This window comes from Pangasianodon hypophthalmus, chromosome 27, assembly GCF_027358585.1.
Source record: "Pangasianodon hypophthalmus isolate fPanHyp1 chromosome 27, fPanHyp1.pri, whole genome shotgun sequence".
In the NCBI taxonomy this organism is placed as follows: domain Eukaryota; kingdom Metazoa; phylum Chordata; class Actinopteri; order Siluriformes; family Pangasiidae; genus Pangasianodon; species Pangasianodon hypophthalmus.
This window is the reverse complement of record NC_069736.1, coordinates 11,449,084-11,474,335: the sequence shown is the minus strand read 5'-3', so window position 1 is coordinate 11,474,335 and position 25,252 is coordinate 11,449,084. Positions and strand designations below refer to the sequence as shown.

At 40.3% G+C, this 25,252-nt stretch overlaps 2 protein-coding genes and 1 long non-coding RNA gene across 8 annotated transcripts in view; 1 reads left to right on the top strand and 2 right to left on the bottom strand.

Moving 5' to 3' along the window:
• Window positions 1–7,420, top strand: part of mvb12ba (multivesicular body subunit 12Ba) — a 115,342-nt gene extending 107,922 nt beyond the window's left edge. The window contains exon 10 of the mRNA XM_053230597.1: window positions 5,781–7,420. Coding sequence (XP_053086572.1) covers window positions 5,781–5,795 — 15 coding nt within the window. The 3' untranslated portion in view covers window positions 5,796–7,420. The remainder of the gene's footprint in view (window positions 1–5,780) is intronic.
• On the bottom strand, window positions 240–15,317 carry LOC117596271 (uncharacterized). Its single transcript, XR_004577453.2, has 2 exons — window positions 13,665–15,317; window positions 240–386 (listed from the first exon to the last, which is right to left on the bottom strand). It is a non-coding gene; the product is annotated as an uncharacterized LOC117596271 (long non-coding RNA).
• Window positions 15,318–18,752: 3,435 nt separating this feature from the next.
• The window catches only part of ajm1 (apical junction component 1 homolog), a 28,118-nt gene continuing 21,618 nt past the window's right edge, over window positions 18,753–25,252 (bottom strand). For all 6 annotated transcript variants that reach the window (XM_026921453.3, XM_053230595.1, XM_026921452.3 and 3 more), the window contains one exon: window positions 18,753–24,718. In XM_026921453.3, coding sequence (XP_026777254.1) covers window positions 21,461–24,670 — 3,210 coding nt within the window. In that variant the 5' untranslated portion in view covers window positions 24,671–24,718 and the 3' untranslated portion in view covers window positions 18,753–21,460. The remainder of the gene's footprint in view (window positions 24,719–25,252) is intronic.

Sequence of the window (25,252 nt, the reverse complement as noted above, 5' to 3'; positions counted from 1 at the left end):
TCAATATCTCTACAAATTTTCTCTATCTCTTTTAATGGATCACTAGGTCTTGAAGACCCCATTTTTTAAAAAGATTTTTTTAAGACTTAAATGTATTCTTAGAAAATAAAGTAGAAAAGGAAATAAGGATTTTTTAGAAAAAATAGGAAAAGAGCATCTTGTGCATTTTCGCTTCACTCTTTACAACTGTAGTGCTTAGCATCCGCAGAGGGCTGAGCATGAACCACAGGAGAGGAAGGTAAGGTGCACAATTGACTTTTATTTACAGAAACAGGAAGGGTAAGTGGGCTTAGGACCTAAGGGGCTCTGCGGTTGGCAGGTGGACAGGTTGGCGCGGCTGAGGGTGCTAGAAGTGTTGTCGTCATCCTCCTCTTCATCGTTTTCGTCTACAAGATACAGAGAGTACAGCGTTAGTGTGGGGCATAAACCCGAGACTGTGAAGTGAAGTGAAGTGACTTGTGCCCAAGTATGGTGACCCATACTCGGAATTTGTGCTCTGCATTTAACCCATCCAAGTGCACACACACAGTAGTGAACACACACACAACGTGAAAACACACCCAGAGCAGTGGGCAGCCTTTTTTGCTGCAGCGCCCGGGGAGCAGTTTGGGGGTTCGGTGCCTTGCTCAAGGGTCTCACCTCAGTCGTGGTACTGAGGGTGGGAGAGAGCGCTGGCCATTCACTCCCCCACCTACAATCCCTGCCGGATCCGGGACTCGAACCCACAACCTTCAGGTTCGCCTTCGGGTTGCAAGTCCGACTCTCTATCCATTAGGCCACGTCTGCCCCCCTCACCCATACCGCAGGCCCCTTTTATACTCTCCTGTCTTCTCAAGGAGGGTAGGAAGCCGCCGCGGCCCTCATTGGTTGCCAGCTGTGCCTGATTACTCCACCCCCGGCAGCCACGCGCTTCTGTGCTTTACACAATATGGGTGGTGCTGAAGTGGCACTGTCCTTTCAGCACCATAGCGGCAGTAGAGTGAGGAGCGCTTGCTGGTTTATGTGCACAGGCTGCCGGCCCATCATCACAACAACATAGTACATCTACTAAGAGGGTTGCAATTAAATACTAAGTGTACTTAGTACACGTCCTTGACATTGAAAACTCTGTGCAATCTTTGATAACGGTCCTTTTGACCCTTATCAAAATATTCTATGGAAATAAATTCACTTACAAAATTTCTATCTCTTTCACTCGGTGGAACGGCTGCTGAGAGCTAGATGAGTGTCTCGGTTTGTGAGAAAAAAACCACTCTGTCCCAATTAAAGGTGCTCGCTGTTTTGGTCCTAAAATCAGATGGTCACTTGTTGGAGCCCACCCAGGGACACCAAGAAATGTTATGGAAATTCACCTGTAAAATGAGAAATCACTACCAACACTTGAATGTGCTCAAGCAAATATTTACTGCATCAGCAATTGCTCACGAGCCCAGGTAGCCACTCTTAGCTTACCAACCATACCTTACCTCAGAGTGGTACGAGGGACCTCAGACTACATATGGATATATGGAGTATATAGGGAACAAAGAGTAGAGTACATAATTGGTTACAAACAGACTTGATTAACATAGATCCTCCTTCTTGTTTGTCATATGAAATGAGATATTCTTCCTTCTACATCTCATAATAGTTATCTCTTTCAAGAGTTGCTAACAAAGATTGCTCTATTGCTCATATCTCTGCTACAGTCAGGTCCATAAGTATTTGGACAGTGACACAATTTTCAGAATTTTGCCTCAGTACACCACCACAATGGATTTGAAATTAAGCAATCAAGATGTGATTGAAGTGTAGACTTTCAGCTTTAATTCAAGGGGCTTAAAAAAATGGAGGGACTATGTAAAAAAATGGCTGTAATTCCTAAATGGTTAATGCAAATTAGCCATTTTTTACATAGTCCCTCCATTTTCACAGGCTCAAAAGAAATTGGATAAATTAACAAAATCATAAATATTAAGATCATATTTAATACTTGGATGACACATATTCCTGATCACTTTAACCTTAAACAAATTATAGCCACAAGTTATAAATCTACTGCAGACTTTATTGTGTGGTGGTGTGGCTTCTGTAAACTGCAGTATGGATGTCAATAATTTTGCGCTATCATTTTCATCTGTTGTATTTTTCACGTTCTCTTCTACCGTATTTTCATTTTTTTTCTCTCGAAGAGCGCTTTTGTATTTTGTCAAGACAGCGAGCGGAGGCCATCAACACCGGATCCACGCCGTCTTAAATAATATCAACAAATCTTTGACTAAGGCTCATTAAACAACATGTCTAACATTCAACTTGTTCAGTGTGTTGAGTGCAGGATGATTAGTCACTCTTCCTCCGTCATTAGCTTTATTTGTGATAAATGCAGGTTAGTTAGCTCTCTGACGGAGAAGACTGCAGCATTAGAGGTGCGCTTCCAGACTCTAGAGAGGGTTAGTGAGAGTGAGTGCAGTGTAGTTTCTGTAGGGGAAAGTCTGGATGCCTTAGGCGGAGTTAGCAATCCCCCAACTCCGGCATCAGAGCCCTCACAGAGGGGCAAATGGGTGACGACTCGGCGGTATAATCACAAAGCCAAAGCTAACACTAAGGCTCGCCCACGAGAGCACCGTGAAGCGGAGAGGAGTGGTGCTCAGTGAAGCACCCACTGAGAAACCTTAAAGAGCTCTGGTTATAGGTGACTCTATCTCGCGGCACGTGAAATTAGCTAGGCCTTTAGGGGCACCAGCAGCTTTAGTTAGGTGTATACTGGGAGCCAGGGCACCGGACATAGCAGGTAATCTTAGGGTCTTAGGCAAGCACAAGTTTTCAAAGATAGTTATTCATGTAGGAGCTAATGATATATGCCTTCGTCGGTCTGAGGTTACTAAGAGTAACATGGTAGAGGTGTGTGAATTAGCAAAGGCTATGTCTGATGCTGTAAAATGCTCTGGCCCCATCCCAATCCGGCGTGGTGATGTAGCTTACAGCAGGTTATGGTCGCTGAACTGCTGGATGTCCAGGTGGTGCTGGACAATGTGGGCTTTATAGATAATTGAACTATCTTTGAGGGCAAGGCTGGCCTTTTAGGGCGGGACGGTGTCCATCACACTCGGGAAGGTGCTGCTCTCATTTCTTGCAGCATAGCACATAGTCTCAGAACAGGCCTAGTTAATCTGTGACAATCCAGGGCCAAGGCCAGGGAGCAGACAAGCAGGCTAAACCGACCGTCTGCTAGCTGCACTGAGTCGTCACTTAGGTTCCACCGTATTGAGACTGTGTCTGTTCCCTGAGCTAAACAAAATTATAGACATACTCAGACAGTTTGTTTTAGCAACCTAATTAACATAAAATTAAATCAAACCGAATGCATAGCCAGCACCATTGATCTAAAGCTAGGACTGTTGAATATTAGATCTCTTACGTCTAAAGCGCTTACTGTTAATGAAACCATTACTGATCAGGAGTTTGATGTACTGTGTTTAACTGAAACGTGGATTAAACCAAAAGAGTTTGTAGCATTAAATGAAGCTAGTCCTCCCAGGTACAGTTACATACATCAGCCCCGTCTAACTGGCAAAGGAGGAGGCATCGCAGTCATCTATAATGACCTAGGCGTCACACAAAATCCTAGTCATAAATTCAACGCATTTGAAGTTCTTTATACTAACATAACATACGTAGCCACAAAAAATAAGTCTACCCAGGTGATTCCACTAATTATTATTTACAGACCCCCAGGGCCATATTCGGAATTCCTATGTGAATTTGCGGATTTCATCTCTAACCTGGTTGTTTCTTTAGACAAAGCATTAATTGTTGGAGACTTTAATATTAATTTTGATAATCGAGATGACCCTCTAAGAATAGCAGTTGTGTCCATTCTTGATTCAGTAGGGGTTAATCAGAATGTAATAGGACCCACCCATAGTGGTGGTCACACTCTTGATTTAATACTAACATTTGGAGTAAATATAGAAAATATAGTCTCATTTCCACAGTCTGAAGCTATCTCAGATCATTACCTCATCTCATTTAAAATGTGTCGTAATCAAAATATATGCACCTTGCCACGTCACCGTGTCAGACGTACTTTCACATCAACAACTGCACAGAGTTTTATCAGTAATCTCCCAGATTTACTAACTATGATTGGATCACCGTCTGATCCCAAAGAACTTGACCAGGCAACTGAATGCTTAGAATCAACGTTCTGCAACTCGCTAGATAAGGTAGCTCCACTTAAAAGAAAAATAATTAGTGAGAAAAAGCTAGCACCCTGGTATAGCGATCACACATGAACTTTAAAATAGGCCACTCGAAAACTAGAACGTAAATGACATCAAACTAAATCGGTGGTATTTCAAATAGCATGGAAGGAGAGCCTTTTGAGCTATAGGAAAGCTCTTAGTGCTGCTAGATCAATGTATCTCTCCACCTTAATTGAAGATAACAGAAATAATCCTAGATTCTTATTTAAAACTGCAGCAAAATTAACTAGGAATAAGACCACAATAGAAACACGCACACAATCATTATATAGCAGCGATGACTTCATGAATTTTTTTCAATGGTAAAACTGAAAATATCAGGCAAAAAAATTCAGACTATTAATTTAAAGCCGGACAGTTTTATATCTAACCCTGTATATGATAATATAATAATATCAGATCAACAATTACAATGTTTTACTCCCCTTAAAGACTGAACTAATTTCACTAATTTCATCATCAAAATCATCAACCTGTATAAGAGATCCTTTACCTACTTGTTTCCTCAAACAGATAATTCCTGATACAATCAAACCTCTTTTAAAGATAATTAGTTCTTCCCTTAGCATTAGCTATGTACCTAAATCTTTTAAATTAGCAGTTATCAAGCACTTGATTAAAAAAACCTGACCTTGACCCCTGTCAGCTGTCTAATTATAGACCAATATCAAACCTTCCCTTTATCTCCAAGCTATGCTCATACTTACATAGGAATAACATTCATGAAATGTATCAGTCAGGATTTAGGCTTCATAGCACAGAGACAGCACTGGTTAAAGTGGTAAATGACTTACTACTGGCCTCTGATCAGGGTTGTGTCTCCTTGCTTGTGCTGCTTGACCATAGTGCAGCTTTTGATACCATTGATCATGCTGTTCTCCTCGATAGACTAGAAAATGTAGTAGGCGTTAAGGGAACGGCCCTTTCCTGGCTCAGGTCTTATTTGACTGATCGTTATCAGTTTGTAGACATAAATGATGACTTCTCTACGCATACTAAAGTAAGGTTTGGTGTCCCATTCTGTTTTAGGCCCACTGCTCTTTTCTTTATATATGCTACCTCTGGGCAAAATTATTTGTAAACATGGTATTAGCTTCCACTGTTACGCTGATGAGACACCATTGTATGTTCAGCAAAACCAGATGAAAGACACCATCTTAATAAAGTTGAGGAATGTGTAAAAGACATTAGAAACTGGATGCTTATTAACTTTCTCTTACTTAATTCTGACAAGACAGAAGTACTTGTACTAGGACCACATGCAGCTAGAAGTAAGCTTTCTGATTACATAATAACTCTGGATGGCCTTTCTGTTTCATCATGTGCAGCAGTAAAAGACCTTGGTGTGATTATCGACTCTAGTGTTTCATTTGAAGCTCATGTAGATAATATCACTAGGGTTGCTTTCTTTCATCTCAGAAATATTGCTAAAAATAATAAATAAGATAAATAAGAAATATAAAAAATAATAAATAAGAAATATATATTGTCACTACATGAGGCAGAAAAATTAGTTCATGCTTTTGTTACCTCTAGGTTGGATTACTGTAATGCCTTACTGTCTGGATGTTCCAGTAGATGCATCAACAAGCTCCAGTTCCAGAATGCAGCAGCGAGAGTCCTTACTAGAACCAGAAGATATGACCACATCACCCCTATCTTATCCACACTGCATTGGCTCCCACAGGCATAGAGTGGTTCACAGGCATAGAGTGTTGTGGTGAACTGGGATGTTTTGATGCTGTCGTCCCCCCACTCTCACGCATTCACTCAGGTTTGTCGATGATGGAGTGGCTGGCTGCCTTATGTCCCAGGAAGCTTCTGGCTCTCCCTTTTAGTTATGCTGTCATAGCTAGTCTTGCCGGAGTCCCTGCTTGCACTCTGCACGCAAAGTACATTGTCCTTAACCATTAGGGGACAAAAGCTTACCTAACAATCTCTCCCTCTCTCCATCTCTCTCTCTCACATGCTACTTCTGAGATGCCAGTGATCCTGATCACTTCTGCTCCCCGAACCTGCCTGACCCATCGTGATGCCCTATTGAAAAAAATGGTGTCTTATTTGCACATATCTAAGTAACATAATCTGCATTTTCCTTTATAAGGTCATTATGTGAGCACTCTACTCTTTACAAATTTTACAAATAATATTAATGGTGATGATAATTAGAAAGGGATTAAATATGCTTGTTTGTATGATGCACACCTGCTCAACACTGAAAATGTCAGCTATGCAGATTTATACTGTTATGTTTGAACTGTTTCCTGCATATTACTGCAAAATCACCTAAGATCCACCTCAGTTATGCGGCATGTGCTGATCTATATCTTTGTCATTTCTGTATGGGTCTAAAGACTAAACAATAAATATCTTCATTCTTTATCATACACCTTAAAGAACCGGAGTGTGTAGTGCATTTATACTACATTCGCACAACATGAACTGCAGGGTTTATTATCCAAAGGTATGTAGACACCTCCACACCCATAAGTGGGTTTCCCCAAACTGTCGCCACAAATTTAGAGGCACACAAATGTCTTCTGTCAAAGAGTGTCTTTGTAGACTCTAGCATTAATATTTATATTCACTGGAACTAAGGGGCCTAGCCCAAACCTGTTCCAGCATGACAATACCCCTGTGCCCAAATCAAGGTCCATAAAGAACTTGTGTGGAAGGTCCCAAATCAAGTTCCATAAGAAGAACTGGAAGAACTTCAGTTTCCTTCACAGAGCCTTGACCCCAACCACATTGTACACCATAGGGATGAATTGTAACATGGACTCACTAATGCGCCTGTGACTGAATGGGCACAAATCCCAACAGCCACATTCCAAAATCTAGAAGAAAGCCTTGGACTCTATTGTAAAAGCAAAGGGGGACCAACAAACAAACACACATATGGCTGCAGTAGTCAGGTGTCCACATACTTTGGCCATATCTAAGGATGCAGGCTGTCTATCAGTACCACGCATTGCCAAAACCACGGCAGGGGGCAGAGCTTTCTCTTACCAAGCCCCAAAATTATGAAATAGCCTCCCAGTTAATGTACGTGAAGCAGACAAGGTCTCAATGTTGAAGACTTATTTATTTAACCTAGCATTTAGCGACTAGTGTTTTAGACAAAGGAGTAGATCTGGGGGACTCCTGGATGTTGAGTGTTATGGTGATCTGGTGTGTTTGGATGCTGTCTTCCTCACTCTCGTTAGTCACTCAGGTTTGTGACGGCAGAATGACTGTATGCCTTACATATCAGGGATCTCTCACGTCTGTGTTTCCCCCTGGTTCTCCTTTTAGTTACACGGTTATAGCTAGTCCTGCCGGAGTCCCCTGCACTCCTCATTAAGTTTTATCTCCACACGGTGACTGTGAGTGTACCTAACCACTTTCCTTCTCTTTCTGCCGAGCTACACTCCTGAGCTGCCGGTGATCTAGACCCCCCTACGCTCTGGACCAGATGAGCATCACTCCTGAGCTGCTGGTAATCCAGATCTCCCCCCCTTCACTCTGGACCTGTCCACCGGCAAATGCTTCACACTGCCACGAAGACACTTCAGCTGTTTTCTATGGACTACACCAACACACATTGTACACACACACACACGCGCACTACATTGTAAACCCATATGAGGATGGGTTCTCTGTTGAGTCTGGTTCCTCTCAAGGTTTCTTCCTATCACCATCTCAGGGAGTTTTTCCTTGCCACCGTCGCCCTGCTTGCTCATCAGAGACGTCACACACACTTCACTTTACTTTTGTTTGTGTAAAGCTGCTTTGAGACAATGACCTTTGTAAAAAAGCGCTATACAAATAAAAAATAAATAAAAAATGAATATCGTGTATGTGGTTTGAAGACCTACTTCTTTGACACTGTGTTTTCCAAATAGGTACCAGATAACTATATGGGAAAACATTGCTGCCAAATTTGAATGAATTACAACTTTACAATGAGAAATGAGTTACCAGTTTGATTATCAGCATTATCCACATCAATTTATGTTTCATCACATTTGAGCACAAGCCTCATCTTCATGTCTTGACTGAAATGATCATTGATAGGTAAATAATTGCTGCTTAATTCATTCTGTTCTGTTCTCTGGGCTATACTTCTTTTTATTAATATCTTTATTAATATCGTTATTAGGTCAATATGTGAGCACTCTACTCTTTACAAATTTTATGCACCTAGGGTTCAAAAGCAATCGCATATTGTATTTGCAATTGCGTTTTCTATATGTGCACGCATAAATTGTGACTTAATTCAAATGCAAATTGCGTATTACCATTTACATTTTCGTTTACACGAACGTACAATGCCAAATTTTAAATGGAAATGCGAAGTCCATTTGCAGTTGCATTTCCAATGTCTTACAAGTTATGACCCTGTCATATTGAAATAGCAATAGCAATTACCCCGTTCGCTATTTAAAATGGAATCGCAATTCCCTTTGCATTTACATGTCTGATGCTTTGCACAGAATATCATATCTCTCAGTGTTGAGGGTGGGAGTATACTATGGGTCGTGCTTGTATTTGGAAGTGATGTCAGTCACAGTTGAAGGTTAAGAAGGAAAACGTGCAGGTGATTGTGCCGATGCTTCACTCCGGCATGGAGCAATGTGGTGAAAAGATCATCCTTAATTTCAGAAAACAAGATGAGTGAGAGTCGCAAACGAAGTAGCATTTGGATGCAATTTAATAACAAAGGCAGAATGTAGAATTTGTAAGGTAAAATATATCTAGCAGGGTCTACTATCAACCTTCACAGGCATATTAGAATTGTACATCACATACTACATATTACAATTGTACATCAGGCCGAATGGTTAGAGAGTCGGACTTGTAACCTGAAGGTTGTGGGTTCAAGTCTCAGGTCCGGCAGGGATTGCAGGTGGGGGGAGTGAATGACCACCGCTCTCTTCCACCCTCAATACCACGACTGAGTTGAGACCCTTGACGAAGGCACCGAACCCCCAACTGCTCCCCAGGCGCCGCAGCAAAAAAAGGTTGCCCACTGCTCTGGGTGTGTGTGTGTTCACTACTGTGTCTGTGCACTTGGATGGGTTTAATGCAGAGCACAAATTCCGCGTATGGGCCACCATACTTGGCCACACGTGACTTCACTTAACTTCACTACAGACAAATTTGCACACCGTAGTTTATTCTGTATTTGTTATATGGCACACCGTGTTCCTTTTTGAGTGTGATTTGTTTGGAATGGTTTGTGTTTTGGATAGTTCAATATAAATAAAACGTTCAATACACGTGTAATAGTGTTTTACATTATTTAAGATTTTTATACCAAACAATGTAAAATTATGGTATTCTGGAAATCATAAGGTTTAGCATAATTTCACTGAATACTTTTAGTGATATGTGCAAGCATACCAATTATAGGTCAAAACATTGCTAAATTTGGCTGAATCATAAAACCCAGAAGTGGTATGAAAAGCCGTTTGGGAGCCGAAAGAAAAGAGTCGGGTCTTTTTTTATTCAAGAAACATGAACATTATACACTTTTGTTCAAATGCAAATATTAAACATTATACAGTTAAGTGTGCCGGCTCCTATTGCTGAGCTGAGCCAAACGATCTGGCTCAATAAAAAGAGCCGGAATTCCAATCACTACTTCTTGGCCGTCGACTGTGACTGACGTCACTTCCAAATACAAACATGTCCCATGGTAATACTCTCACCCCCAACACTGTTTAACAGGTTTCTGTGCAAGGCTTCGGAAATGCAAATACAAAGAGAATTGCGATTCCATTTGAATTTTGGCAGGCTCTATACGCGACGCCGAGGAAGTGAAATAGCAAACGGGGTAATTGCTATTGCTATGGGAGGGAGTGTCTGGTTAGGGCAGTGGGAGTTTCAAACAGTGTTGTTTACATCGGAAGACCATATAGAAGTCTGTGAGCTGGCTTGTGGACATAAGACCGAGTGGAATACAAAGTGAGAGTTGGTGGTGAGTCGATTGGGGGGTGGTGCGGGGAGCATCGGCCGACGGCCTGTATAGGTCCGGTAGCGGTGTTGCCCCACTGCTTCTTCGTCGGCCACATCCTATCAACTTTAACAAAATGGCGGGGAGGAGTGTGGATGGTATGGAATATAGTGAGCAAGAGGGGAATGGTAGTGATGAGAGGAGAGAAAGTGATTGGGAGGAAGTAGGGAGGGAGAAGCGAGTTAAGAAAGGGACAAGTCATAAGAGAAAGAAAAAAAATGGGGCTAGCTCAACTGGAACGGAAAGTGAAGGAAGAGATGATGAAGGAGAGGGTCTTAAAGCAAGACTGTTTAATGTAGTGGTATGATTTGAAGGAGAGGGGGGAGTTAAGATCCACTTAAATGGATCCACTTAAGTTAACAAAAATAATAAGAGGGCAAGTAGGAGAAGTGAAATATGCAAGAATATTGGGAGATGGAAATCTACTTATAGGATGTAATAACGAGGGGCAGATGGAGAAGGCAAAGAAAATGAGGTGCATTGGAAAAATTAAAGTAGACAAAGTAATAAGAGTGGGAGAGAGAAGAACGGGTGGTAGTAAGGGAGTGATATATGGAATTCCGCTTACTGTAAATACGAAAGAGTTAGTGGAGAACATGAGGGTATGAAACAGTTCAGTTAAGAGTGTCGTAAGAATGACAACGGGAATTGAAAAAATAGAAACAGAATCTGTTTTGGTTGAGTTTGAGTCAAAAGACGTGCCAAAAGATATAAAGGTATATTATGGACTCATGTGATATAAGGGAATACATTCCTAAGCCAATGAGATGCTATAAATGCCAAGAATTTGTGGCTAAGGTGTGTAAAGGAAAAAGAAGGTGTGCCAGGTGCAGTGGGGATCATGAGTATGGAAAGTGTGGGGAAGAAGTGAGGCCAAAGTGTTGCAGTTGTGGAGGAAATCACAGTGTCGCATTTTGGGGATGTGAAGTGATGAAAAAAGAAGTGAAAGTGCAACAGATAAGAGTGAAGGAAAACATTTCTTATTCTGAGGCTGTTAAAAGATCTGAAAGAGAAAAGGAGAGTCAGAAGAGGGAATATATGAATAGGGGGACAAGAGAAGTTCAACAAGAGCAGAAGGAACAATGGGAGGAGAAGAAGAAATTGGTGACATTTATAGTGGGAGTTATAAATGCTACAGCTGAAATCAGATCTAAAACGGAAAGAATTCAGATTATTGTAAAAGCAGCAATACATCATCTAGATATGGCAGGGTTGAAATGGGAAGAGGTGAGGGATGAACTAAGTGCACAGACGAGTCAAGAGACAACATGTGTGGGTTAATAATTTTAGTAATGTTAATCCTTCAATGGAATGCAAGGAGCCTGATTGCAAATGGACAAGATTTTAAGCAGTTTATTGCAAGTAGGAGAGAAAAGCCAGACATAGCATGTGTTCAGGAATCCTGGCTAAAGCCTAATCTGGATTTTGTTATATATGGATATGTAGCAATAAGACAAGATAGGGTAAATGGTATAGGGAGTGAACATGAATATGTAGTAGTGGAAGTATGGGGTGTGGGGAAGAAATTTGTAGTCATAAATTATTATAATCCATGTAGAAGACTGCAATTAAGCCAGCTTGAGGAAATAGAGGGACAAGATAGCAGTAATATTGTATGGTGTGGGGACTTTAATGCGCATAATACACTGTGGGGAGGTGAAAAAGTGGATATTAAAGGGGAAGTGATAGAAGAGCTATTAGAGGAGAAAAACTTAGTATGTCTAAATGATGGAACTAAAACAAGGATAGAAGTTAATACTGGAAGGGAGTCTGCACTTGATCTTACACTATGTTTAGGAGCAGTAAAAACATCGCCAGTATGTGCACTGCAAGTGGAAGGGGGAGAAATGCCACTGGACATTCGGCATAAACAATTGCTGGTAAATTATTGGATTAATCTAAAGGGACATAGAGAGGGTCATCCTACTAAGAGAGTGTTGCAAGCTAGCTGGGAAAAGAAAAGGGCACATAAGTTTAGTTTTGGATGGATAGGAGATGAGGCAGCTAGAGATTTGGGGGTGAGTGGAAAAGAGTTCTGCCCAACTGTGGTATGGCCGAACTTTCCAGTATGGAAGATTGAAACCATGGGAGTTGATTTTGAATTACATCAAATCAAAACAATAAACAATAGTGCAGACCTTGTAACTGAATTCTACAGATATGTGGATGATAAATACAGAGATTATATTCAGATTTATACAGATGGGTCGAAAGATCCTGAAACAGGAAGGACTGGATCAGCAATTTTTATAGTTAATCAAGGAGGTGAGGAAAGCAAACGAACGACGAATGATCTGAATGTGTATACAGTTGAGTTATATGCTATCATGATGGCATTAGAATGGATTAGAAAGGAGGACAAAATAAGTAAAGTTTTAATTAGAAGTGATTCATTGTCAGCGCTGTACAGCCTCAGGACAGGTATGAAATGGCAATGTCAGTGGGACAGGGAAGCTAAAGGAAGACATTTGTATGCCATTCAAAATAATGTTGGTACAGTGAGGAACTGGGGAGGGGCTAGGAGAGAAGAAATAGTGATGACAAGATTAAGAATAGGACACAGTAATTTAAATAGTACTACAGGTTTTTGTGAGTATTGTCAGACATTAGAAACCATAGAACATGTACTTTTTAAGTTGCAGAAGATATGAAGAACAGAGGAGAAATATGATGGAAGAATTAAGAAGAGATGGGTTGGCAGGGGCAGGTATAAAAGATATTCTGCAAAGTGGTGTGATTAGACAAGGCAGGAAAAGTATATGTAATGTCTTAATTAGTACAGGTTTGATGAGGAGAATATGATCGCGGAAAACAAGCTGAAGGAAATAAACTGGAGTAACATCGCAGGAGAATAATCCAGAAGATGGCGGTAATGCAACGCTCTTGGATGCAAGCTGCCGTTAAACCTCGAAGAAGAAGAAGAAGAAGAAGAAGAAGCCGCTATTGATACGTCAATATGACAGGGTCATAACTCTTAAGACAAGGGAAATGCAATTGCAAATGGACATCGCTTTTCCGTTTGAAATTTGGCAGACATTGGACGTTCTTGTGAAAATTATGTCACGATTTATGCGTGCACAAATAGAAAACGCAGTTGCTTTTGAAATTTGTCCGGAAAATACTTCCATATAAATGGGCCATATAAGTATACAAGACACCAAACACACACACAGGGTACAAGAGCATAGACAAGTGATTTAAAAAAAAAAAAAAAAAAGTACACCAGAATTAAATACACAAAGTACATATGGTGGGGAAAAGAAACAAATTCAGTACAAAGACCTCAAGCCTTGACCACCCTACATTTTTAATTTCATGATTTATAATAAAAGACTACTGTAACGTGAACATTTGGTAATGCCAGTAGCATAGGTATGTGTAACGAATGTGATTAAAAACCAAAGGAATATTCCTTGATTTACCAGTCTAGTGCGAAGTGTGTTTGAGGAAAATAATCCATGGCGGGGTGGTGAAGCAGCCTGGTTTGTACTTGCATGATGCATGATTTTCCGTGCGCGTGCAGAAGCAGCAGTAATGCAACTGCTATATTATTCAAAGATTTAAAAGTGGCATCCACTAGACGGCATGTCAGAGCAAAACATCCCGTCCGTCGGGTTTTTCCAAGTCAGAAAGATTTTTAGCGATTTTATGCAGAGAAATGTTAAACACACTGACGAGCTCTGTTTGTCTTAAAACTTCCCGCGTCCTTCGTGATTGTTGTCATGGGCTGCGTCTCAAATTGAAAACGCCAGAACACATTTACGGCATTTGGCAGACGCCCTTATCCAGAGCGACTTACAATTATCTCATTTAGTGAGCAGTTGAGGGTTAAGGGCCTTGCTCAAGGGCCCAGCAGTGGCAGCCTGGTGGTGCTGGGATTTGAACTCTCAACCTTTCGAGCAGGAGTCCAACGTCTTAACCACTGAGCTACCACTTCCCCGTACCACTTCACCATACACCAGTCGAAAAATCCAGAAAACTGGTACGCCGAACAGACCTTTCGGTAGGTTTGAAGCCACATGAGAGGTTTTTAAAATTTAAATGCCAATTGTAATCGGAAAACCGGATAGTGTTAGCACTAATGGTCCAGAATAGTATATTATAGTACAAGTTTGCGACTTGAGGCACGCGGAGGTAGACGGACGAGGAAATTTGTCCATCTTTTTTGCTGAACTACACTAGTGCAGCGTGTCAGGTGTCAAGGGAAAAAAAAAAAATTGCACATATTAATTTAAACGTAGCTTGTCTGAATGTGACTCACAGTAACATTTAGAAATATTAGCACACAAAATCTGTCTTAGGTTTTCTAATATTAATTAGTATAATAAATGAATGAAACAGAAGAGGAGTTTGTGAGTTTCGCTTGTGACCCCTAGTCTGGGAACCCCTGATGTAAAGTCACAGTAACACTGGGTATGTAGATGAGCTGGCCTACAGGCTGTTTAGGAGCCTGAGAGTCTGCAGGTAAAAACTGTTTTGTACTGAGCTTGTCTATGATTGGATGCACTCAAGCACTGTGTTTGGTAAATGTCATTTGTGGCTGGGAACTTGTTGGCTGTGATGAGTTCTCACCACACTCTGGAGAGCCTTGAGGTTGTGCAACTGCCATACCACACAGTGGTGCACCCAGTTAGGATGCTTTTTATGGTAGAAGATGGTGAGGATTTTAGGGTTTGGATTTTTCAGTCTGGACCTCTGTAGCTTCCACAGGAAATACAATCTCTGGCAGGCAGACCTTATGATTGTATCAGTATTAGGAGAACCAGGTGAGGTCGATGGTGATGTGAACACTGAGGAACTTGAAGTTCCTTACTGTTTCCACAGCAGCTTTGTTAATGTGTTTGAGTCCATGTATCATTTCCTTTATTTTGCTGCTGTTAAGAGAGGGGTCATTGTGACACAGCTCTGATTTCCTCTCTCTAGGCTGTTTCATCTTCATTTGAGATGAGGCCCAGGATGATTGTCATCAGCAAACTTGAAAATTACACTGGAGCTGTGTTTGGCAACGCAGTCATGCATTAACAGGGACTACAGTAAGGGGCTGAGTACGTATCCCTGGGGGGCACCTGAGTTCAATGTTGGTGTTTAATGCCAAGCTGTAATTAATGAACAATATTCTCATATAGGTGTTCTTTTTCTCTAAGTGTGTGAGACCATCATAAGAACAATGGCATCTTCTGTAGATCTGTTGGAACAGTGTGCAAACAAGAGCACTTAGTGAACAAAGTTTCACTAAGAGCACTTAAATTTACTGAGAGAATGGACATTTAAAAACCAGAACAATTGTAAAGTGGTGTGAAGAGAGCTTTTTGGATATTTATTATGAATATTATCTGCAAAGATCAGCAAATATCTTGGTGTATAGTATATTCAGCATGTAGATACACTGATAACAGAAAATACATTTCTTTATCTCAGTCTTCTATATAATGTTTAACTTCTTAGCCAACAGTATTATGGTTACCTAAAACACATTTTCTAGCAAATGATGTGAATAGCAAAAAAAAAAAAAAAGTTTATATTTCCTCATTTATTTATTTTTTTTTTAAATATTATCTTTCATGCATTCTCATTTCACATAATGATCTCTTTTCAATATTCTATTCTTATAAAGAATTTCAAGGAGTTAGTACTTTTGTCTTTTTGTCTTGGATCTGAAAATCTTGAGCAGAATAAACAGTGTTGGCATTGCTGTTCCTAAGCTTTTGAATGGTGTTTTTTTTTTTTAAACATGTATGGAATATCAAACTATATTGTAGCTTATCATAATCATTTTCTAAAAATATCACGCTGAATACTAAATAGAAAATAGCATGACATCTTTAATAGCTAAAGAGTATTACATTTTAAAATGATTTAATAAACTAACACATTTATTTAAACTATTTAAACTAACACATGACTATTGACATGCAATTTCATTATGCTGTTTCAAAGGTCAATGGCCATCATAGAAGTCACTTTTAAATTTAGGCTGGCAATCACCTCTCACCAATTCAAATCATGCATTACATGTTTAATGTTTGTGTTCTAATGCATATGGCTATAAATAAAAATTATATATGTTGCTTAGTTGCAGATACTGCTGTACCTGATAGAAATAAATAAAAAAAAACATTGTGTAATCCAAAATTATGACATTACATTCAGACTCTAGTAGTTCATGTTCATCTTTACAAACTACTAAGGATGAAATGTTATTCTAAATTTCTTTTTGTAAAGTCTGAAGATCAGAAGATTTGGTCTCATAGTAACAATTCATAGCAATTGGACTTTCATGAAGACGTTTTGCAACCCATCTTAAAATTAAAAGCGAACATAACCTAGCACAAAAAAAGAAGTCTAACAAACATGTTGCTGAGTGGAATTGGTCGATGTTCCACATGTAAGAGTTGTCCCTTCTTTGAGGCCTGTCTGCTGAGAGGGCCAGACCAGAGGGAGTCCTCTCTTTGCAGTCCTGCTGTGAGGGTTAACCAGAAAAAAGAGATGTGAGATTTCCTCTCTCTGTGGTCCATTCATGAGATGGTCAGACCAGAGGGAGCCCTTTAGTCATGAAGCTATTTCACTCATTTGAAACTTTGGATTCAGCATGGTGAATTTAGCCCTTGAAAACCTTTAAAGAAGGATTACAACTGACCTGACAGAAAAACACAGGAACTCAAAGCCTTCACTGCTCACATTAGTGGATAATTATATTGTGTTCAATGTGAAGATGCACAAGACAACAAACTGGCCTTCTTGGATTTTTTACTATGCATAATGTAGAATGTAAATTTTAATATTAAAGTTTACTTTAAACAAAATCACCAGGAGTGATCAAAACACTACATAATCAGGCTGAAACTGTGCCTACCTGCAATGAGAGTGAAATGCCAGACCAACAAACTTACTCACTGTGCAGGCCAGATCAAAATGCTCAGGAGGATCTTTAGCATATTGTTCTGGTGCATTACAAAACCAGCAACACACTTAGACAAAACCATGTACATCCAAAAGACTGGACACCAAAACACATGGGCACAGACTCACCGAAAATGAACAGTTGAAGATTAAAAAAAAAAAAAATCACCTGGTCTTTTTCTAGTCTTCCGCTGTCCAGTTTCGCCAAGTCTGTGCTCATGATAACCTCAGATTCTTGTTCTTGGCTGACAGAAGTGGAACCTTATGTGGTCTTCTGCTCCTGTAGCCCATTCACCTCAAGGTTTGATGTGCGTTCTGAGATGCTTTTCTGCTCACCACCGTGAAGAGTGAGTATTTGAGTTACTACATACTTCCTGTCAGCTCAGACCAGTCTGGTCATTCTCCTCTGATCTTTCTCAACAACAAGGTGTTTCAACCTGCAGACCCTCTGCATACAGGATGTTTTTTGTTTTTCACACCATTCTGTGTAAACTCTAGAGACTGTTGTTGTGTGAAAATCCTAGGAGATCAACAGATTATGACATACTCAAACCAGTCCATCTGGCACCAACAACCATGCCACGGTTAAAGTCACAGAGATCACACTTTTTCTCCATTAACTGAAGCTCCTGACCTGTATCTGCATGATGCATTTTATGCAATGTGCTGCTGCCACATGATTGACTGATTGGATAAATGAGTATAAATGAGTAGGTGTTCAGGTGTTCCTATTACTCTCTGTCGAGCTACACATGCTACTTCTGAGATGCCAGTGATCCTGACCCCTTCTGCTCCCTGGACTTGCCTGTCCCATCCTGATGCCCTACTTCTGGTTGGAGTTCTTACGGTTGAGTTCGCTCACTGCTGCTGGGGGTGGCCTGAAGAACCGTTTGAATTGCTGGGGATGCTGCCACCTGGGGGCTGTGGAGATGGCTTGGAGATCACATATGGGGAGCTGTACTGTAATGGCTTGGGACTGCGATTGCTGTGGTGGCTTTGGGGCTGCAGTTGCCACGAGCACTTTCATACTCAGTACTCCATCAGTGGACAGTGGATAGATTTTAACCAACCGGACTTCTTGCAAAAACTGTGATAAATTTACTGTTTGCACATTTGCACTATTTGTCCTATTTGTCCACAATAATAGAAGGGATTTATTTATAATCGCACTATCCGTTGCACCCAGATGAGGATGGGTTCCCTTTTGAGCCTGGTTCCTCTCAAGGTTTCTTCCTCATATTGTCTCAGGGAGTTTTTCCTTGCCACCGTCGCCTCTGGCTTGCTCATTAGGGATAAATTCACATATTTACAATATATTTTTTGAAATTTTTTGAATTTATTTCTGTAAAGCTGCTTTGTGACAATGTCCATTGTTAAAAGCGCTATACAAATAAAATTGAATGAACGAATCAATGAATGAATGAGTATTAAAGTGGACAGTGAGGGTATATTGCTGCACACTCCTGACCATGTGTATGCAAGAACCCCTAGTGGAAGAAAAGTGTAATATCAGGTAAACTTTGCAGAGATTCTATATCACATACTGTCTATCATATCAGCATAACTGAAAGAGTAATTACTGTTTTCGGTGCTCACAAGATCCAGACAGATGACATTGTATTTCTTTATTAGACAAACTACTCATGAAAGTACCAAACCATTTTGCTTTGTTCTATTTCATGCAACAGTATCTTTATTTCATCTTCTTAGATCTTTTGGCATGTTCCATATCCTTTGAAACAAGCAGACTACTGTGCTTTTTCAAGGGAATTGTTTACGATATATGGCAATGTGGATGTTTCTTTATGCAAATGAGTGTGGCCATGCAGGAGCACATCAGTTTAGAAAGTGTGGGATTTATCAATGGCCACTGCGTACAGCTGTGCGTATGCACGCATGATAAATACCAATTTTCTTGTTCTTACAGGGTCTTACAGTTTCATACCAGTTCAGACTTCCACAACATAGTATAATTTTAATCACATAGATGGTAATTACACAGTGTTTTTTATATAGCAGGGATTAGCAAAATGTCATCATGAATGAATAACAAGTCCAGCTCTCAATACTTACTGCTAGAAACATTAAAAATTACCTGGTGACTGAAAACTTTCACACACACATGATATAATAAAAATATTATATCAATGTATCAGGATAAAAATAGATGTAAAAGCACACTGTTTTCCAAGTGCACTAAGTAATAAATCATAGTTGGATCACTTAACTCATAGCATGCCGATGATAATCATAATTGTTTAAAGATATTTCGAAGTCTAGTTATTGATTACAAGGGCAGCATGTTCACAACATGCAAGTAATTCATTTTGCAGTGTTAATTTTGCAGTGAAATGTAAGAGCATAGGAACCCACATAGTAGTGAACAAATGATTTGTTGAGTTTAACCAATATGATTTTTTTTTTCATTATAATTGTTTTTCAAGTCTATTATGGCTCACGTTATTCTATAAAACATATATAAAAGCACCATTGTCAACATTGGTAGAGAACTTTTTTTAACCTCTCGTACACACTCCAAATACCTCACTCTCCAATGTGAGGTGCAAGGGCTCTGCAGGACTAGAAAACACCACATCTATCTATCTATCTATCTATCTGGCCAAAAGTATGTGGACACCCCTCATAATTATTGAGTTCAGGTGTTGTAGCCACACCCAACTGCTAACAGTTGCATGTCACCATGACAAACACTGGCAGTAGAATGGGTCTTACTGAAGATCTCAGTGACTAAATGTGGCACTGTCATAGGATGCCACTGTTTCCACAAGTCAGTTCATGAAATTTCTGCCCTGTTAGATCTGCCCCAGTCAACTGTAACTTCTATTATTATGAAATGGAAGCATCTCATAGCCACAAAGCAATAGACTACGCAAACTCACAGAGCTGCACCGCTGAGTGTGTAGCATCTAAAAATCACCTGTCTTCTGTTGCATCATTCACTACAGCTCCAAACAGCTTCTGAAAGCAACATCAACACAAGAACTGTGCATCAGGAACTTCATGAAATGGGTTTCCATAGCTGAGCAGCTGCACACAAGCCTAAGAGCACAATGCCAAGCTTTGGCTGGAGCAATGTAAAGCCACCGCTAGACATGTTGACCTCCATTGCACACTACTGTACTCAGGAGCAGTGGAAAGGTGTTCTCTGGAGTGATGAATCATATCTTCACTGTCTGGGAGTCTGATGGACAAATCTGGGTTTGGAGAACTCTACCTACTGGAACGTACAGTGCCAACATTTAAGTTTGGTGGAGGAGGGGGAATGGTCTGGATCTGTTTTTCAGGGTTTGAACTAGGCCCCTTAGTTCCAGTGAAGGGTAATATTAATGCTATAGCATTAATTTGCTTAACCGTAATTAGCATTGTATGCTTCCAACTTAGTGGCAAGAGTTTGGGGAATGCCCTTTCTTGTTTAGCATGAAAATGCCCATGTGAACAAAGCAAAGTCCATAAAAGACATGGTTTGACAAGTTTGTCAAGTGACCTCAACCCCACTGCACACCTTTGAGATGAACTGGAATGTCGACTGCAAGCCAGGCCTTCTTGTCCACTATCAGTGGCTGACCTCACAAATGCTCTTTTGACTGTATGGGCACAAATTCCCACAGACACACTTCAAAATCTTATAGAAAGTCTTCCCAGAAGAGTACAGGCTGTTACAGCTGCAAACATTGGGACAAATTCCATATGACTGCCTATGGTTTCATAAAAGGATGTCCAACAAGCTTATAAACGTGTGGTGTCCAGGTTTCCCCATACCTTTGGCCATATAGTCTGTCTATCTATCTATCTTGTAAAAAAAAAAAATTTAACCAAGTGTGATCTGATTCCTACGTTGTATTTATATTCTTCACATCATTTTATATGGAGTAACTGTGTGCAAGTACTTGATTTAGCCACAGTACATCATTTAAATTTGTTTTGGTGGGACTGACTAAAAATTAGGAATATCATTTGTCTTTAAGTCATGGCATTGCAATCATTATGAGCAGTCAGCACATATAAATGAGTACTGACTGATTTAGTGACTTTCCGCTGGTAACATTGATTGGCAAGCTGTCATGAAACCATTCTGAAAATACTCTTCTAATCCATCATAGCAAAATGTCAATAAATAATTTGTGGTTTCCTCTTCCAACAACGTAATACTATGTATTAGATACATTAATGCATGTTTTTAAATAACAAAATACATATAAACAGTTACAATAAGCTTGATATATGTATCTTTCATCTGTAGTACATAACTATATAACTATATAAGATGTAATTTTATATACCTAAAAGGTGTATTTGTTCAAATAATATCATCTAGAAGATGAGGAGTGGCAACCCAATCTAAAGTCCGTGGCTCAGAGGCTGCCATTATCATGCACATGAACTGCTTGCCAGTTCTCTTGTCAATAGGATAAATACTGGTAGGAGTAAACCTTCTGTTGCTCTCCACAAACTCACAGAGTTTCTGATACACATGGGGGTACTCATGGCGGAGGAACACCCCACGAATTCTTAGCTCCCGTTGAATGTTGATGAAACAAATCTCTCTAGCTTTTCTCCCCTCTTCACCTTCCTTGTCAATGTCAGCTGTACCTGGTGGTGGAGTGAGAATCAAAGTCTCCATTTCACGTTCTTTCCCATGGACATTCCCTTCTGGGCTGTAAGAGGCTAAAGCAACCTTGGCATACTTCCTAACTGTTGGGGCCTTTACCCTTGGTGGTGATCTCTCAGGCACTTGTTCACCAACAGCAATGGATACATTCAAGAGAAAACATTCATTAGGGTCATATTCCTTACCTGCTTCCTGGAGCTCCTTACAATAATCTCCAAGGTTATCCATGTAACAATCTAGTTCACGTATGGACAGATATGTTGGAGACATTAGGAGGCTTTCTAGGCCATACTGAAGGAAATTTGTTGATGATCCTGGGTTTGGAAAGCTCAAAAACAGCACACCTCTTCCTCGGGACAGGTATCCCACTTTCGCTATACGTGAGAAAGCTTTGTGGACCTCTGCAGTTTCTCTACAATATTTAATAATGTGGCGACATATGCTGCCAATTCTTCCATACAGACAGCTCTCCTTGTGAATAGCCCAGTCCTCCCTGCGGCAGTTGCGAGAGCAGTAGTATGTGTAACAGCTGTGGCAGGATTTAAAGTAGAGGCAAGCATTAAACAATGTCTCTGTCCGACGGCATTTATTGTTAGAACACATCATTGTCTCATCCTCATCTGGACTCTGGTCAGGGGAGCACTCCTCATTATTTTGCAGACCATCACATCTCCTCTCAGTGTCTCTTATGGTGTGATCTATTGTTATAGATGTTGATGGTTTGTCAAGGGACACACTACTCTCATATACTGCCTTTGAATTCTTTCTTCCTGATGATACTGCCTCTTCATCAATAAGCTTCTTGAGTTGATCCATCAAGTCTTCACTGGCCTGTATACTAGTGGGTGGTTTATAATCAATGACCAGGTCAGCTAAAAGCTTGTCAAGTTGTTCTAAGCTTTGTTGGAGTGAGGTGCTGTGATGTGTCTTATCTTTAGTTGGAAAGGGGATTGTCTCATGGTAAGAGGCATCTTCACCTGTAGCTCTTTTTGAATCAAGCACATCCCAACTGGCTGAGCGTGCCTCTGCCTTATAGCCCTTGCAAGGTTTGATATCATTATCTGTAATAGTGATTTCAGGAGTGACATACCACTGTTTGCTTGAGGTTCCCTTAATGTCAACTGGGCTTTTGTCAATCAAGGAATTATCGGACAAGGATAAAGCTGCATAACGTCTAGGTGAACTTGAAAGATTAACAACCACAGGTTTTGGTCTGTCATTTATTGACAAAGTTTGTTTCCTTTGACACAGGAGATTCTCATCACTTTTCCCATGAGACACAGGTTGTTCCCTTGCTACATGAGTATTGAGGATATTGTCCCAAGACCTTGAGTGAGACCTTGGATCAGTTACTGCTCTTGTTGGCTCCATACACAGGTTACTGTACCAAGGGGTAAGCATGGACTCTTGTCTAACTTTTGCTAGTGTAACTTGAGATGTGTATGAAGGATAGGGTGTGGAATAGCTAGATACATCTGAGCCATACAAATCATGTGATTTTGGCTGAGCCATGTGTGCATGACGCCTATCCTCTGTGTAGTATGCTTGGGCTGGAATGTAACTTTCCATTGAAGGTACATAGGGGTCACCTACATAGAAAATCCTAGGAGGAACTGTTTGAACCTGATGTGTCCTAGGGTCATCCCCAATTAAGGTTCGTGCAGGGGGTGTCTGTATTATGTACTGCTCTGGCGCAGTATGATAAAGATCTCCTTCTGTGAAATATGGCCTGTCAGGTATAGTATGAACCACGTGAGTTTTTTTATCTTGGAAATAATGTACTTTAGGAGAGTAGGTTTGGCTAGGAATGGTAAAATAGTCATCCTGATAGTAAGTTCTTTTTGGGGGTGAAGTTTCATACTTCACCAAATTGTCTACATTGGAGAATTTAGTTGGCATATTGGGGTTTGACTTAGCCCTTCTCTCCCTTCCATATTGTCTCATCTCCCATTGAGAAGGTATCCTTTGTGGTGGAGTCTTTAATGGCAGCATGTAACTGGTTGGCATACTTTGGGAATACTGGTAGGTAGGTGTGTATTCACCTTTGAAATATTCAGTGGGAGTTGGTGTTCTGGAGGTGGAGACATGGGGAGGTACTGTAAGACTCTGACTGCGACTACTGGTATACCTCTGCGATGGTATGTCCACCCTTGAAATGGATGACTTTTGACCATGTTGCTGCAATGCTGTCTCATCAGGCTTAATGTCCACTCGACATCTTACATGAGGACTAGTGGCAAGTTTAACAGTCCTTCCCTCATCCAAACTTTCAGGCATATAAATAGGAGAGTGCCTAATGGTATCAGTCCTCTGTGGTTGCAGTTTGATGGGATGTACCTCATTAATGACAGTACAAGTCGGTCCATAGAAGGACTCTCTGGCAGACACCTCTGGCCTCCACTGAGAATGTTTTTGATTCCTTCTTACCACAGGTGGAGAACCATCAGTTATTAAAGGAATGAAGTTGGTCTGGACTCGTGAAGCACTTCTTGATCTTGTTCTTCTCCTAAGTGCAACCTCACCAGCCATTTCAGCAGTCATAATTTGAGGGGTTACTTGCATGTTATAAAGATCTGGGGATGAAAAACGATGCAGTTTGTGCCTTTTATGTTGGGCTAGCATATTCCAGGCAGCATCTGGGTTGGCTACATATCTGTCAGCCCTTGTACATGGGTACTCCATTTCAATTGTGTTATATTTGGGCTGGTGTAGAGATGAAGTATCGCACATATGACTGTGCTCTTTTGGGTTATTCCAGGGATCCTCCAGTGCACTGATGCATGTGGAATCACATTGTTTACAGGAAGAGTAGAGCTTGACGTGAATAGAGATGGAATTCAGTTTAGCAGTTTGATACACAGCAGATTCCAGTATGTTGGGTGGATCTGTGAGTGTCATCTTAGTCAATTAGTTTTCTCCATCAAATCATTTTCAGGTGAATATTCCCTGCAAAATTAGAAAAAAAAACAGGACCTATTTCATGCTCTATTCAAAAAATGTGCATATAATACTAATACTACTACTCCAACTTCTCCTCCTCCTTCTACTACTACTACTACTACTACCACCAAGAACAAGAACAACAAGAACAACAACAACAATAATAATAATAATAATAATAATAATTACGACAACAACCCTCTTGTTTTCATTAGGATTTTTAGGGGGGTAAGCACTCAATATTTGGAATCTTTTTGTTTTTGTAAGGATTTTTCTTATAAGGGATCAAAGCTGAAATTTGGCAGATTTTTATGGCTTAAGCCAATAAATCAACAGATGCATTACACCAACTTTGACCTTGATTGTACTTATACTTCCTGAGAAAGAGGAAAGCTTAAACTTAACCCCACCCCCTGTGGATGACCACACCCCAAACTTAGGACATAGCCTCATAATCTAGTCCTAAACAAATCTTTAAATTTTTGTGTGAATCCCTTTTATATATCGTATAACATTGTGAACGTAAGTTACAGCCTTTTG